This window comes from Danio rerio, chromosome 1 (assembly GCF_052040795.2).
Source record: "Danio rerio strain M-AB ecotype USA chromosome 1, GRCz13ab, whole genome shotgun sequence".
Classification (NCBI taxonomy): domain Eukaryota; kingdom Metazoa; phylum Chordata; class Actinopteri; order Cypriniformes; family Danionidae; genus Danio; species Danio rerio.
Genome location: NC_141021.1, coordinates 48,025,823 through 48,043,242, shown reverse-complemented (window position 1 = coordinate 48,043,242; position 17,420 = coordinate 48,025,823). Strand labels below are relative to the sequence as shown.

At 35.9% G+C, this 17,420-nt stretch overlaps 1 protein-coding gene and 1 long non-coding RNA gene across 3 annotated transcripts; both read left to right on the top strand.

The window, feature by feature from the left end:
- Window positions 1-651: 651 nt before the first annotated feature.
- On the top strand, window positions 652-11,854 carry serhl (serine hydrolase like). 2 transcript variants are annotated; one of them, NM_199615.2, is given in 13 exon segments: window positions 652-744; window positions 1,015-1,103; window positions 1,227-1,370; window positions 1,456-1,569; window positions 3,929-3,970; window positions 5,436-5,455; window positions 6,587-6,661; window positions 6,754-6,863; window positions 7,239-7,318; window positions 8,283-8,317; window positions 9,027-9,103; window positions 11,064-11,145; window positions 11,235-11,853. In NM_199615.2, coding segments are annotated over 12 exon segments (981 nt in total). In that variant the 5' UTR covers window positions 652-744; window positions 1,015-1,045; the 3' UTR covers window positions 11,379-11,853.
- Window positions 11,855-13,677: 1,823 nt separating this feature from the next.
- Window positions 13,678-17,339, top strand: LOC147846997 (uncharacterized). The gene is made up of 2 exons (XR_015476900.1): window positions 13,678-13,992; window positions 14,217-17,339. It is a non-coding gene; the product is annotated as an uncharacterized LOC147846997 (long non-coding RNA).
- Window positions 17,340-17,420: the final 81 nt, after the last annotated feature.

Sequence of the window (17,420 nt, the reverse complement as noted above, 5' to 3'; positions counted from 1 at the left end):
GCTTAGGGCCCCCAAATAAATACCTAGAAGTATAAATTATACCTTTAAATTATATATAACATCATATTTTGTATGACAAGGATCTAAAAAATAAAAGGTTAATTTTATTACTTCTGCCTAAATGTGGAGCAGTCCAGCAGTCAGATTAGGTAAAGATTTAGTTTTAAAAAGCGTAATTAATTTTTTTTTTAAAACATTTCATAAAAAACTATTAAAACGTACTTAAAACTATAAAAAATAGTTAATGTTATGTTAGTTGTGAATTTATTATAAGAAACCAAATCATTTTCAATTTTGCAAGATGCTTAACATGGTGTTATTATTATTTTGCATTACTAAAAATAGAAACGAAGATATAAGAGTGATATGAGAAAAAAAAACTAAATAAATCAATTAAGAATAAATTAAAGTGCAAACTTTTGGGCCCCATGGGTTGAAATTCCTTAGGGCTCCAAAATTACTAAGTCCGCCCCTAAACAGATACAAGTGTTAATTTTAATAGTTTTATTGTTGTTGTTGTTGTTATTGTTGTTAAAAATACAGCAACGTATATACCTAATGTTAACAAATGAAATCTTAACTGCAATGTGTCAACTATTTTCAGAAATATTTTAAAATTGTATATTTATAGAGCATTCATTGTTCACCGGCAACAACTTTTATTATGAAAAATTGCTCTGTCAGGATACGTTTAGCTCACACTATATGGTGAACTTCAAGAGCAGGCGATTTGTATCCCTCGACGTAAGTTTTTAATTCATTTTGTGAACAGAACTATGCCATTAAAGTGTTGTTGAATACTTCTATTTTACATAAATATTCTAAAACACTTTATGAGTTTAACGGTATCGGAATTTGTGTTATTTATTGCACATCTGCTTTGCATCTGTGAAGAATCTGTCAAAAATGAATTGTCATGTCACGTGAATTGTCATGTCAAATGAATAAGGTGTAAACAAGGTTACCTTTCAAACTTTGAAAAGGTATAATTTTCCATTTTCTTTGATTTGGAAGGGGGTTTAAACTGCACTTCATAAGTGTGAGAATGCTTCCTGCCTTTATGAGCCTAAGACACTTTACCACAACCACAATGAGAAGAGCAGGTAAGAGACATGATATGATTAGTATTATTAATTTTAATTTATCACAAATGCTTCAAAACTATTGTTTTTAATATATTTAGGAGGCATGTAGTCACTGATGTGATTGCTTATATATTGACACAGCGTCTGAATTCCGAATGCCCGTCCCATGGGGAGAGCTGAGAGGTCAAGTTTGGGGTCCTTCTCATGGTCGTCCTGTGCTTTGTTTGCACGGTTGGGCTGACAACAGCGGGACGTTCAATACCCTGGTTCCTTTGCTTCCTAATGGTACAGTATTTGATTCCAGAGAATTATGATGATCCTTAGTGAATATGCTTCTCATTCTCTCTGTATTTCTCTGCATCTCTCCCAGACTGGAGATTCGTAGCCATTGATTTTCCAGGTCATGGTCTCTCATCTCATAGGCCTGATGGATGCTTTTACGCCTTCCCTTTTTATGTGGCCGATGTTCGACGAGTTGTTGAAGGTTTGAAGAAACTCTGTTTTTGTTTCTAATCAACTAAGAAACTTAAGTCCCCAATTAAGTAGCATTGCCTTCTTTTAAAATCTAAATATTTTGAAATCCTTAAATCAACCCCACAATAGGCTCATTTTTTAGAAAAATGGTCATAAAGGAACACTCCTTTTTTTGTAAATGGGCAAGTTTTGAGAGTAAAACAGTTGAGTTTTAATGTTTTTAATCTATTTGACCAATCTCCGGGTCTGGCTGAAACACTTTTAGCTTAGCTCATACCTGCCAACACTGCTGTTTTTCCCGGAGTCTCCCATATTTCAGACCCATCTCCCGTTTTTTAATTTATCCTGGAAAACTCCCGTAATTTCACCCTGCCCCTGGTCCTCAGCTTTTTGGTAGAGTCTGTAACGCCCCACGGCACCAACTTTGATATCATATAAAGAGTTTCGATGCAAAAACCTCTAAATGCTATCTGAAATTTTTATCAGGCTCCTGTGTGTATGTAGTAACAGCACTTCTATGGCAAAGAATAAGTCCTTTATTTGGTCCATAAAGTAAAATATCTCAACTTAAACAAAGAATGCTTAGAAAAATGTTCATTTTTGATGGAAATTTCAGACGGCACTTCAAGGTTTTTGCATCTGAACTCTTTATATAGTATCTGATCGCAGCGGCTGCCTGAAAAACAGTCCACAGTTCAGTTACTAACACCACAGTACATTACTAACCCGGTCCTCAACTGTGTTATTCAGACAAACAAACACCACAGCTACACCCCCCACCGTTCTCCCGGAATTTCAGAGACAAATGTTGGCAGGTATGGCTTAGCTTAGCATAAATCATTGAATTGAGTTAGACCATTAGCATCTCGCTCAATAAAAAAAAAAGAGTTTAGATAATTTTCCTATTAAAGTTTGACTCTTCTGTAGTTAAATCGTGTACTGTCAGAAAGAAAGTTGCTATTTTCTAGGTCGATAAGGAACTAAATTTCATTCTGGCATAATAATCAAAATGGATTCATTCATTTTCCTTTGACTAAGTCCCATTATTTATCAGAGGTCGCCACAGAGGAATGAACTGCCAACTATTCCGGCATATGGTTTATGCAGTGGATGGCCTTCCAGTCTTACCCTAAACACTGGGAAAGATCCATACACTCTTGAATTCACACACATAGACTACAGCCAATTTAGCTTATTCAATTCACCTATACCACATGCCTTTGGACTGTGGGAGAAATCGGAGCACTCTTAGGAAACCCATGCCAACTTGGGGAGAACATGCAAACTCCACACAGAAATGCCAACTGACCCAGCCGGGGCTCGAACAAGCGACCTTCTTGCTGTGAGGCAACAGTAATAACCCCTGAGCCCCCGTGTTGCCCCAAGATGGATTAAAAAGGGTCAAATTCAACTCTTTTACTCTAGAGAAGTGTTCCTTTAAAGCCAACAGACGTGTAAGACAGAGCGGGACACAGAGTGGTCGGTCACTTTTTAAAAAACAGTCAATATCTTTTAGTTTATATTACAACTGTGATAAAATCAGATATGCTGAGCACAAGCTCATCAGACTCATGACAGCCACAGTCTATAATAGTAATACTAAGTCTCTACTTTACACTTCTCCATATATAGATGTGTTCAGATGTGATTTTAGATGTGTTCGATATGTTTTGTGGTCTGTGCTGCTGCGCGTATGATCCATCTGTTGGTTTGAACACACTTTGGTGTGAATATATGACCGATTTCAGCATTAACATCTTGAAGGAGGCGGGACATATCAACTATAAGCGAGCATTTGCTTGGTCAGAAGATTTTATTAGAAACTGAAGTTGAAAAAAAAATTATTTGGTCATATTATTGTTACAAATTTGATCGTTATTATCTTCAAAATGTGATTTTTATAACTGTTTTGAGCACACTAGATCAGTGTTTCTCTACCATGTTCTTGGAGGACCACCAGCACTGCATGTTTAGGATGTCTCCTTGCTTTTTCACACCCATTACAGTTCTTCCAGTCTCTGCTAATGAGCTGCAGATCTGAATCTGGTGTATTTAGTTAAGGAGATATGGAAAATATGCAGAACTGGTGGTCCTCCAGGAACATGGTTGAGAAACACTGCACTAGATTATAGATCATCTTAAAACTAGCGTATTGTTACTAACACCAAAACAACAAAACTTTTGATCTCACAGGTACTTTAAATATTTTTTTACAAGTTAACAAACGGGAATGAAGTAGGTCAAAATAATCTCATATTTAGAAATCCTTAATATTTAATGCAGAATTAGTATTTTATACTGAAAAACGATGCAAAACAACAACAAAAACTTAAATCTGTCAAATATTTGTGTTTTCTATTTGTTCCCAGCTCTTCAGTGGAAGCGATTCTCTATAATTGGACACAGTATGGGTAAGTCAGCTTCACTATCTTCATTCCCTGAACCAGGTCAAAGTTCTGTTAAGTGTGTGAAAGGTCAGAAGATCTGGGTAAACTGTGTATGAATTAACTTATGGTTCCTGTACTGCTGTGTAGCCGGCTCATAAGAGAGCATCAGAAGGACACTGTGCCATTAATGTCACAAGCCTATCTTGGTATCACTATTTATAGCATCCCTGGTGGTTTTAATGTCATCATTTTGCATGCCAGTTAATGATCACCGAGTACCTGGAATATTAGTTCACTGTATTTGAGCTTTAGTGAATTTTTTAATCATTATTTTTGTGTTTTGAATAGTTTGCTATTTTACAATAAACTATTTTATTTAATTTTAAAGGTCAGGGCTGGATAAACTTTGAAGGAATTTTTAAAAATAGGCTCATTTTCCTGACAGACCATCAGCAAATGGTGCTGGGGACTATTTTGAGGTGTAGCATAATATCATTAAAGGTTTTAAAAGTAGCTTATTTTAGGTGGAGCTTTTCCTCTAAGAGGGAAATTAAATTTTTAACACTTTAGTTTAGGTCACAATTGACAATTAAGCTAACAACTGTCTTACTACCTGCCTATTATTAAGATATTACCTGTTTATTTGTAGTTCTAATATATGATCTTACCCTAATCCCCAAAACCTAAACCCAACTTCAACCTTAATACCTATTAATAAACAGCTAATTAGTAGTGTTAAGCTAGTAGTGTGCTTTTGTTAATTCAGTTAGTTAGTTAGTTAGTTAGTTAAGACTTTATTTGTCCCTAATATAATAAATTTAGTTTGGCCAGAATAATAATGATCGTGCCCAACAGAGTCTGGTTTCTCTCTAGGTTTTTCCTCCTTCACTTCGTCAAATGGTGAAGTTTTTTCCTCACCACTGTTGCCACTGGCTTGCTTGGATCAGTAGTGTAGATGTGAAATTTAAACCTCACTGAACTGAGCTAAACTGAACCTAAACTCTGAAATCTGGACTTTACTAGAACTATGTTAAGCTGCTTTGACACAATCTACATTGTAAAAAGCGCTATATAAATAAACATGAATTGAATTATTATCATGAGTTGTTACCTTAACTGAAGTGTTACAGATTAATGTAAATCATCTCAAATCTGCATGTTAAAATGTGATTTATTCGTTTTAAACGATGCAATGTGCCGTGAACATATATTCTCTATTAGTATTTGTGTACATATTTATTGTAAAAATGTACACAAACTTATGTATAAAATCAAAATAAAAGAAAATAAACACAATTACTGAGTTTTATTTAAAGTAAATGTTTTATTTAATTTTGTACGTACATTTTTAAAAAATATTTATAATTATAGCAAAAAAGCATTAAAGTTTTTTTAAATACGTTACAATAATCTGAATGTGTGGAAACACTGTGTTTTGAACTGGATTATATACTTGATCATTTACTATAATTTGCTGTTTTCTTTACAGGTGGAAATGTGGCAGGAATGGTGAGTGTTCATTATGATTCTGTTCCATTTTTGCAAATTGTTCTCACTGCTTTTGCTTTTTGCAAATGTGGTTTATGACCCAGATTTGACATTAGGCTTTGGGACATCATAAATCAGTACTAAAAGATGCTTAAAATAAACAAAAACGTCTTTTTACATGTATTTTATAGTTTAAATGCACAGAACAAATTGATATTTGGGTTTTGTAACAGTTGAGATCTACTGTTTTAGTACACTCACAGTGATGTGTAAATGTACTACGACAACCTGATTTCACCAAGTAGGACATGTTCCTGCATAAACATCTATGTGGACTGGCCTTCTCACTGGCCTTCCCAAAAAGACAGTCAAACAGTTGCAGCTCATCCAGAACGCTGCTGCCAGGATACTGACCAGAACCAAAAAAATCAGAGCACATCACACCTGTCCTCAGATCTTTACACTGGCTCCCAGTTACATTCAGAATGGATTTTAAAGTGTTATTACTTGTCTATAAATCACCAAATGGCCTGGGAATCAGCTTCCAGAAATGATCAGATGTGCTCCAACATTAGGAACATTCAGATCCAGACTGAAAACACATGTTTAGCTGTGCCTTTACTGAATGAACACTGTGCTACATACGGCAGATCGCACTATTATGTCTTTCTTTTCTTTTTTTCATTCTTTTAAAACATTTTTAAAACTTTTTAATCTGTTTTTACTCTTTTTTTTATTTTTGTTTTTTTATTTTCTTATACTTGTTTTTTTATTCCTGTTTATGTAAAGCACTTTGAATTAGTATTGTGAATCAAATGTGCTATAAATAAACCGGCCTTGCCTTGCCTTGCTTTGATTCTGGAACATTCCAATCAGCCAATCAGAATGAAGGGGAAACCTTTACATTTTAAGTTTAGGCTTACGGTCAGGTTTGTGCACTTCTACATGATAGTTATACATCTATTACTCCCCACTAATTTTGGGAAAAATTTACAGTCATGGTTTGGTTTAGGGGTAGGGAATAGATACATTTTCAAACCAAATGATGTTCCAGGATCAACATAGATGTTGATCCAGGATCGCATCGTACTTGGCAAAATCATGACGTGTAAATGTAGTAGTTTGTAATCGTAGTTTCCTTTGGTTTTCCAGTTTAGCGCCTTGTACCCAGAGATGGTCGAATCTGTTGTCCTCCTTGATACTTACGGATTCCTTCCAACAGAAGTGGTGAGAATAAACGAAGCATGTCTGTAAATCATAGAGGAACATGTTATTCAACATACTGTACATACAACTCGGGATTTTATGTCCTTCCCTAGACTGACATGTTTACAAACATGAGGAAGGGGATAAATGATCAAATCCAGTATGACAACATGGCCAATGAAAGGAAGGAGAGGGTCTACACGTATGAGAAAGCCAAAGAAAGGTGAAGAATGCCTGTTTACTGAAAAGAATATAAAGCAGATTAGATTTTCATCTGTTTTCTACTCAGGAAAATATAGCAAACAGTAATATTGTGAAGTGATGTGAAGTGATAATAACTTTCCTTTTTGATAGATAAACCTTGAGCAACTGTTACTCTACAGTGATGCAGGATTTTCCTAAATCACAAAGTTTTTTAAATCAGCGGTGAAAATGAATATTTTTTTGGAAAAAAGTATTATTAAAAAACTGAATTGCTTATGTATTAATATTTAATTAATTAATTAATTAATTAATTCATTAATTATTATTATTATTATTATTATTATTATGTTTATTATTATGTTTATAATACTTAAATTACACTTTTTTTTTCCAGGTTGAAGGTTGCAAACCCATATCTTTCCGATCAGTCTGCGGATATTCTGTTAGAGCGAGCAGTTCGAGAGGTTGATGGAGGTAAACATTAAACTAACTAACTCTTTAGACACAAGGTGCATCCTGAATCATGTACTTATGTACTGTTCTACACCGTCTTGTACCATAAATAGTGTAAGTAGTGTAATTTACTTGTGATTATTCCACCTCCCAATGGTCAATGTGGTTATACTCGGGTACTATTTGGATTTATTCAACTAATTTGGCAACCATTAAATGTCGTCTGGGAATGTTAAAAATTTCTGTAATAGTAAAAAAATGATGGCATCACTGTGATGTTTTATGTAAACATAACCTTTTTTGTTTTGGTTATTAAATTTAATTATCTTAAATTGGTTTTTAAATGTTTAAATAATCATGTACCAATCCTGTTTTCTGATCTAATCAGTAGGCATCAAACCTCTCACAGAGTTACATGAGCAACTGCTAATGTTGACTGTCTAGTGCCAACGTGTAAGACCTCCTTTGGTCAGTCTGTCTTCTCTGTAAAGGGAGCCAAACAGTGGAATGATTTACCGGTTAGATTAAAATCAGAAAGTAATCTAAATATTTTTAGCAGTGCTCTTAAAAAGTGGTTAAAACAAATAGTCTACTGTTAGTTGGTTGGATCATGTTGCCTTTGCTTTTGCCTTTTTTCTGTAAAGAATTGTAATGTTGTGTATATGCATTTATTATATTTGCATTTTGCTAATTTTTTAAGCCTCCTGTGGACAGGTTTTAAGAATTGGCAAGTTTGCTAAAACACTTAAACAAATGCATTTGGTTGTCCCGTGTAATTGTGAAGTCCATGTCAAATAAATAAATAAAATGTTATAAAACTGTTCCTTTTGGCATGACAGTAAACTTGTATATTACATGGTTTAGTGTACAAGTGCATAGTGTGCCATTTGGCACGCTACTTTAGACTTTCTCACAGCATGCACTTTGACAAAACATCTTGAATTTAATATACCAAACTCTCTAAAATATTTCCTTTCTCTTCAAGGATTTGTATTCACCAGAGACTTCAGAATCAACCTGGTGAGCCGTTTTTATTTGTTTACTCATTTATTACATATAATTTGTTTGTTTATTCCTCATAACAAGATTCAGATTTCATTCTAACCAGCAGGCACACAACATCATAAGAAGTTAGTATTTAATTAGATTTAGGTCAAGATGTCAAGTGACCAAACTCCAATGTCTAGTCAGCGTCTAAGAACAACCTTATTTTGAAGTCCAATAACGACATCAAATGATGTTGATATTTGGTTGATTTTAGGTTGTATTGGAAAGTGACCAAAGTCGTTAAGCCAACATCTTAAACCAACGTCATATTGATGGCAAATACTGACATTTATTGGTCAGGTATGGCAACCAAAATCCAACATCTGACTGACGTCATAGTGGTAACGTCCACACAACATCAAACTAACGTCATTAGATGTTGATTTTTGGTTGATTTTAGGTTGGACATTGGACTGACATCAGGTTTTCATTTGCAAACAAAATGCAACAGCCCCATGACATTGGGGTGCAACATCAATATGACGTCATGTTGATGTCCTTTGCCTGCTGGGAATGTTCAGCTCAGATTTTCTGTCAAAACTGACATTATTATACAACTTACTCTTTTTTTTTTTCTTTTTCTACTACACAAATGCTTTGTAAACACATTATTACAAATTGCCTGTTTATATTCATGTCATGCTTTTTCTTTGTCAAATGGTGATATTTGGTTTTGTTTCAGAAAAACATTATATATATTAATATTGACCAGTGCCTCCATGTGCTGTCGCAAGTAAAAGCCAAAGTGATGCTGCTGCTGTGAGTTCAGAACACACACACACACACACACACACACACACACACACACACACACACACACACACACACACACACACACTCACACACACACACACACTCACACACACACACACACACACGCATGTTTGTTTGAAAAGTGGGTACATAACATAGGTTTCCATTCATTTTACTGTTCAAACCGTATATTGTATTGCCCCCACCCCACCCCTAAACCCAACCATCACAGGAGAATGTGTGCAGCTTTACTCTCTGATTAAACTCATCCTGTGGGATTTATAAGCTATTTGAGAAATGAGGACGTCACCAATGTCCTCATATTCCACCTCCTTTTTGTAATACCTGTGTCATACACATGTCATTATACAGATTTGTGTCCTGATATGTCACAAAAACACATACACACACACACTCACACCCAAACATTTTTTTCTTTTGTCTTTAGTGAGGACATTACATTGACTTCCATTGTGTTTGCATCAGGTTAATGATGCTGTCTACCTCTAGATCCCCCAGAGAAACCCGTGTCAATCATTAGATACTAATAAAAACATGCCCTGTCCAAATCTGAACGCAGTTTTAATTAGTGTGGACCAGTAAAACATCATCATTAATGGGGTGTTTTTGTATTTCACTATATGAATGAAGACAATTGAGCCATCATAAGCTAAATCATTATGCAGACACAGACACGCACGTTTTCACAAGCCCTGCATCCACCTGGTATTAACATACATTCAAATGCATCTCTCGTGGCAGGTTGTGTTCAGATTTCTCTTTCAAGGTAGTGCACAGTGTGACACATAAGCGCTATTAAATTAATGCAACATCGTTTCACAGCTAAAACCTATTTATATTTCTGCACAAATTGAATACAATAGCAAGTTGGCGGTTCATTCCGCTGTGGCGACCCCGGATTAATACAGGGACTAAGCTGAAAAGAAAATGAATGAATGAATACAATAGCCAATGTGTAGCCCTGCATTGCTCCCCATCAAAACTAGCTATTAATGTTGACCTTAAAACGGTTTTAAAACAGTAAAAACTGCTTTTATTCTAGCTGAAACAAAACAAAGAAGACTTTCTCCAAAAGATGAAATACTCTAGGACAGTGTTTCTCAACTGGTGGGTCGGGTCGCGGGAACTTTTTCAGTGGGTCGTGGAGTTTTTTAGAGTGTGTGGTCAAAAAAAAAACAACAAAAGTTAATTTTTTTTACTTATTTTGCTCATACCAGACTTTTATTTTGAAATGCGTGTGCAAAAACCCTACCGTTTGACATGTGAAATTTCATTTAATTATTGCAACAAATATGTCGAAGCCCAAGTACGACCCCAAATATGGAAAGTATGGATATGTATATTGAGGACAAAAAAGACAAGCCTCATTGTCATATGTAGTGAGGTGCTCTCAAAAGAGAGCATGAAACCTTCTAAATTAAAATAACATTTAGAAACCAGAAAACATGTTTTATTAACAGTTTATTATTAACAGTATTTGTCTTTTTTTTACTTTATTTCATTGGTGTCATTTAACAAAATGGATCAAATTTTAGAAATATTACATAGTTTATTTGTAAGTCTTGGTGAATTTCTTATGATGTATCTGTAACTACTTGTTTATGGTAACAAATAAATACAAATTAAGTATAATTTCTAATACTGTATTATAGTTCCTAAAAAGTTTGGGTCGCAGATTGATGACCATGTAAAAATGTGGGTCCTATGGCCAAACCAGTTGAGAACCCTGCTCTAGGAAAAAATACTGTAAAAAATTCCTTGCTTTGTTAAACATAATTTGGGAAATATTTAAAAAAAGAAGAAAAGAAATTCACAGTAGGGCAAATTTTTAACATATTCATCTCTGTGTGTGTGTATATATATATATATATATATATATATATATATATATATATATATATATATATATATATATATATATATATATGTGTGTGTTTGTCTTCAGGGCAAAGGATGGTCTGTTTAAAACCTTTACTCTACCTGATGGATATGCTGATAGGATCTGCAAGAGCTGGACCGATCAAAAAGTGAGATCCGCATACATACACACCAAAAAGTGTGCAAGATGTAAGGAATCGTAATTTGCATCAATATCTCTCTCTTCATTTCTCCTCAGGCCACCTTTGTGGAAGTAGAAGGCGACCATCATGTTCACCTCAACAACCCAGAGGCTGTGTCCTCCGTAATCACTGACTTCCTTCAGCCTCAAAGTCCTGACCAAACCGAGAGCCAATCAGGCAATCAGACTTCCAGATTATAACACACACACACACACATCCATACATATACTAAATACTCACACTCTTAACTCTGCTTTTTGAGATTTGTTTTTAAATCTATAACAAACCTCACATGTATTTTCTCATATTACAGAAGGTTTTTATAATAGCTATTATGAACAAATGCCATGTTTTGCACTTATCTTGCATCTTCCAGTTTTAAGACCTCATGGTGCTTTTTTGTGGTGTGATTGGAGTTAAACTCGCTGAATATATTGTTTTGAAACTTTTGAGATGAATATTTTGGCTTCTCTATAAACGTCAGCATTAATATCTTTGATTCAAGTAGCCTCTTTATATTTAAAATAATTAAATGCTGCTGACATACATTAATCATCGTCTTCATAAACTTCAAAAAAAGGTCATTTTATATGGATTACTCGAGCTGTATGCAATACATTCAAGAGGAAATTTGTGGAATGTCTATTAATGTTATTAAACATTAACAGTCTGTTCACTTTTGCTGTTATTGTTTTGTTATGTTACAAAAATTGGTTAGATCTGTCACCTCACAGCAAGAAAGTCGCTGGTTCGAGTCCTATCTGGGTCAGTTGGCATTTCTGTGTGGAGCTTGTATGTTCTCCTCTTGTTAGCGTGGGTTTCCTCTGAGTGCTCCTGCTTCCTCCACAGTCCAAAGACATTCGTTGTAGGTGAATTGGATAAATTGTGTGTGTGTGTTTGATTGATTTCCTTCAGGCTCTGCTGAAATCTGCAGATCTTGCGTTTGCCTTCTGCTCATATGTAGGTCAGTGCTGCTCAATTCTGCCTGACATTTGAGACTATCAACAGCAGGATGCTTTGAAGACCAACAGCTGTGTAAATGTGTGCAGTTAGGTTGAGATTGTTCATGTGTGCGTCTGCTTTATGCTTATTCAGCCAAGCATTGCTCACCTCAAGCTAGTAAGAGTCTGAGAAAGACGGCAGCTCCTGTGTGTGTGTAGGTGCACGGGTGGGGAAGATTATTCTGGAAAGTGTCATTTATCTTAAAGAGATAGTTCCTCAAAAATGTACTTCTGCAATCATTTATTATATTATTATATCCTGCTTGATTTTCTTCATTATACAGACCACAAAAGGAGATACTCAAGGCAAAGTCAACCTGAAAATGACAATTCATGTTGTTTTATACCTGTACTTTGTCTTGAATAGAAAAAATTTTCAAAGAATGCTGATGACCAAGTAATTTTGGTTCTTTTTGACTTAACATATCCTATACACTCACCGGCCACTTTATTAGGTACACCTGTCTAACTACTCGATAACGCAAATTTCTCACCAGCCAATCACATGGCAGCAATTTGATGCATTTAGGCATGTAGACATGGTCAAGACGATCTGCTGCAGTTCAAACTGAGCATCTGAATGGGGAAGAAAGGTGATTTAAGTGACTTTGAATGTGGCATAGTTGTTGGTTGAGTATTTCAGAAACTACTGATCTACTAGGATTTTCACACACAACCATCTCTAGGTTTTACAGAGAATGGTCTGAAAAAGAGCAAATATCCAGTGAGCGGCAGTTCTGTGGGCGCAAAAGCCTTGTTGATGCCAGAGGTCAGAGGAGAATGGCCAGACTGGTTCCAGCCAATAGAAAAGCAACAGTAACTCAAATAACCAGTCGTGGAACGGGAGATTCGCATCATGGATGTGCAGCCGAATCTGCAGCAACCGTGTGATGCTATCATGTCAATATGAACCAATATCTCTGAGGAATATTTCCAGATGTTTCCTGAAACTATGCCTTGAAGGATTAAGGCAGTTCTGAAGGCAAAAGTGGGTCCAACCCAGTACTAGTAAGGTGTATCTAATAAAGTGGCCGGTGAGTGTTCATGTTTATATAATTTATATTTGTTCGATACATTATTTTGGTGGCACGGTGGCTCAGTGGTTAACACTGTCACCTCACAGCAAGAAAGTTGCATGTTCGAGTCCCAGCTAAGCGAGTTGGCATGAAGTTTGCAAGTTCTCCCTGTGTTCGCGTGGGTTTCCTCCAGGTGCTCCAGTTTCAAACAATTTACTGTGTATAACTATCACTTGTGTGTATTGCCTCTTCTTGTTGAATCGCCGAATGCCTCCTTAATTGTAAGTCGCTTTAGACAACAGTGCCTGCTAAATGTAAATGCAAGTAATGCTCTCCACGACAACCTTTAAATTGCAAATTTTGAGAAAATCAGTTCACAGAATGAAACAAAAAATTTAATTAATAGAGAAACCCTTTAATTTTTTAAGTGATTTCCTAATTTTTTTGTAGCTGTATTTATGTATGTAGACACGTTTTTTGCTGAGTGTCATGAAGTTATGCTTTGAAATGACCAGGAATGCAGGAGCAGGAATGAAAAGAAAGGGTTACTAAAAAAAAGAAATTATGTAAGTTCGGCTCTCCTCGTCACAGGCATCTCCATGGTTACCCCTCCCCCCCCCCCCCCCCGCCCTCATTCCATCGCATACAACAAGACCAAAACGCACATTTGTTGGTCGGGCTACATCATTAGCTTCACTATTCATCATTAACAAGAGACCATTCTTTCTACTCGGCTTGGGTTTGACTAAACCCTAAACTGCAGTGCCAGATCACAGGGGATCAAAGACAGACTGCAGGTATGTGGAAAGACATGATCCATGTGTGCATGTGCAGAGCTGTTTCATACATTTACTCTATACTTAAAGTACTAAATAAGGAATATTGTGGGAAAACCTTCTGTATTGTTAAGAATGTGTGACACATTTCGACATGACTCATGCAATGTTTCATTTGCTGCTCTGCTTCGTCCTCACTATATTCAGAAAACTGTTCTGCTGTCTTTTATGCTGTACTTTTTTAGAGGACACAATGCCCTGGATGTTTCTGGACTGGTTCGTGCCTGTCTATCTGCTGATCTCTGTCCTGGTCTTGGCTGGATTTGGAGCATGTCTGTATTTTCTGGAGCCGGGTCTACAGGACGCCCACAAATGGAGCAACAAGTCACTGAGGCACCAGCCATTGGCTCCTATAAGGCAAGCACACGGCAGAGATGACGACAGCAACGCTCTGTTATGATGACACCCTTGTGGACATTTGTGCCAGACCATGCCACTTTGTCAGAAACCATTCATTGTCTTTTCATTGTTTTTAATTTATAAACAATGACCTCCAATGGGAAAATGGTTTAATACTGTTAAAAACTCGATTTATTTATATTTTTATGATTACTGTTTGCATTTAAAGTTGTAAAAAAAGTTAGCGGTATCTTCCGACTGTTTCAAGGCCAACCACATTGCAGTGGTTTTCAAATAGGAGCTTAAAAACTCAAAAAGTGACTACAGATTAGTCATATTGATATATTTTAAGTCTGCATTAAATAAGTAAGAACAATGTTGATTTTGCTAGCACACATTTTTAGTCTTAAGGTGAACGATTATTTTCGAGCACTGGAAAAAAAAATCAGTAATCTTTAATCAAAATCTGTTCATTTGCTTCTGCTCTGGAACGGCAGTCTGATGACATCAGTTTGATGGCTTAATATGCTTAGCCACGCCCCTCCAACTGTTAGTTTGCTGTGAGTGTTGGAGATGCATATAGTGTGTGTGCTCTTGTATCAGTCAACTTTAGTCCGTTTGGTGTGTTCATGCACAGCTTTTTGGTCCAGACGCAATCCAACATGAAGCGACAACACAGTTGAGTTTCGTTCAACACAGGCTCATTATGGATAGATACCCCTGTCTACATTTCTGGAGAGCTTGAGTTATGTAGCCGAAGGTACGTCTGGCTTTAAAGTGAACGCTACGGAGAGGTTTGATGCCTTTGCCGTTTTTTTTTCCTTTTTGCGCTATACCTGCTGACTGTTTGCCCAGTAGTTTGGTGCATAAATTGGCAGCCTTCAGACGCGAAGTGGAGTTGACTGTGATGACAGGGTTCGAGTCTGGTGAAGATCGGTTCCAGAAACCAGGTAAAACAAAAGCAAAAAATAAATAAATAAACAACAGGCTGAAAATGTGGTTAAATTACATGACCGCAACACCTTTTCGTTTTCTAGATTGCTTTTAAAACACTATCAGTTGGGGGTGGGTGGGTCGTTTGGTCGGTCAGTCAGTCAATTGACAGTAAGCTGGCCTGGTCGGCTGAAGTGTATATTGCACCCTCTGGTGGGTTTATCCGAGAAGAGAATGCTCGAGAGAAATTTGAGGTCATTAAAAAGCACAGCGACCTCTGGATTTGCAAAAACTGCAAGCAGACAGGTTTTGCAAAGTTCTTCGGTCACATGCTTTGTTGTCCCCAGAAATGTAGAATTGGGTACGTACTTGGGTACCTATCCGCAATTAGCCTGGGTTGGTTTCGCTGGTGCTAGTTGTTTGGCGTTAGCTTGTCCCAGGCCCAAAGATGAGAGGATATAAAAATAAAATAAAATTGCACCCCCTTCTGAACATTCCATTTCAGTTGAATATACTGAATATAATATTGTAAAGTATTATATTAATATAATAGTGATGCCCTGATTTTTTTCATTCATTTATTTATTTATTTATTTATTTATTTATTTATGCATGCTGAAACCAAAATTATAAAGAAAATAATTTATCCAGAACCAGATCATTTCAATTTGGTCATAGAATTTGGATAAATGTGTAGCCCTTTTTACATCTGGTATTAAGAAGGATTTATGTGTATTTTGTCATATATGGACGACATTATATTCAGATGTAAAGCTTGTCCACTTCAAACAAGCATTTGTCTCTATAGTGTAATAGTGTAAATGCTCATGAATAGTTAAATGTGTTCAAAACAGCCACAAAAAAAGCATACTGACCTAATTCTCAAACTGTATAATTTCTGAAATGGCACAGTCAGATGGAATTGGAACCTTGCCATTTAAAATTGCTATGTTGCTTCCATATTATGGAGCTATTACAGGAGATCCTTATTCTTTCACAAACCCACAATGTACAGTTTTGCTGGTATCAGTGCAGAAATGGAATCTGCAGCTCTCTGTATTGTTATCCATTAACTCCTTTTCATTTAAATGTCAATTATGCAAGCTTACTTCACAATACAGATCAAAAGATTGTAAAAAAGGTCATCCATGCATATGGTCGTTAACTCTTCCCTCAAGATATCTGGAAAGGTGTTGAATGCTATGTTGTAACTTAGAGTAACAATGCTGTGTGCACAAATCAGCTTTTATGTTTGGCAGATTGGCTAAATGTTTTCAGAAATCCCAGTGCATCTCCAATGATTCATATTAATGTTGTTATGAATAGTAGCAATTATTTAACCATTATTTCTGTTCTATTCAAATCATAGCATGGCATAAAACAGCTATACACTGTCATTTCCCACATAACGTCCCACTCAAGTCAACGTCGGAGTAAATTTTGGTGACATTTGGCCAAACTGGAGGAACAACTGTGACATTTGTGTGAAGGAGGTATTGTGTTGAAAACACATTACATCCAATGAACCAACAAGAGGAAACATTTCCAGGTCATGACGGTCATGTTCAGGCTCGCATTTTAGAACATGCCTGAAAAACCTGGAAAAGCAGTGTTTCGGGATGCACATACTGTGAATTTGAGAGTAAACCATATTGGAAATGCTTACCAATGCTGATTTACCGAATGCTGATATAAAAGTCTGCCATATTTCAAAAGTATGTGCATTTTATAAATAGCAATTCAAATTTGGATGTGTGATTTTGATGTTTTGACTTTGCAATGTCTTTAATAAACTAAAGAAAAAAATAGCTCACAATAGTCTTACTCATGGGTTTATGTTCTTATGTGAGACCTATATGTGTATTTACGTGTCGATAGTTTTGTGTCAGTTACATTCATTTTTGGTCTGAGATGTCTAGATTTACACAAATGCCAATAGTGATACATTTCTTTTTAAAAATGTGGGACAAAAACCATGGTTTAGACGATCATGCATCATAACTCCATTCAAAATAAAGTGGATAATTGCACCATCACATGTAGCGTGTTGTTTTCTTTTTAATGAAAATATATTAAACACAAACTGCTGCAGAAATGTTTTCTTCTCTGCTTGATTT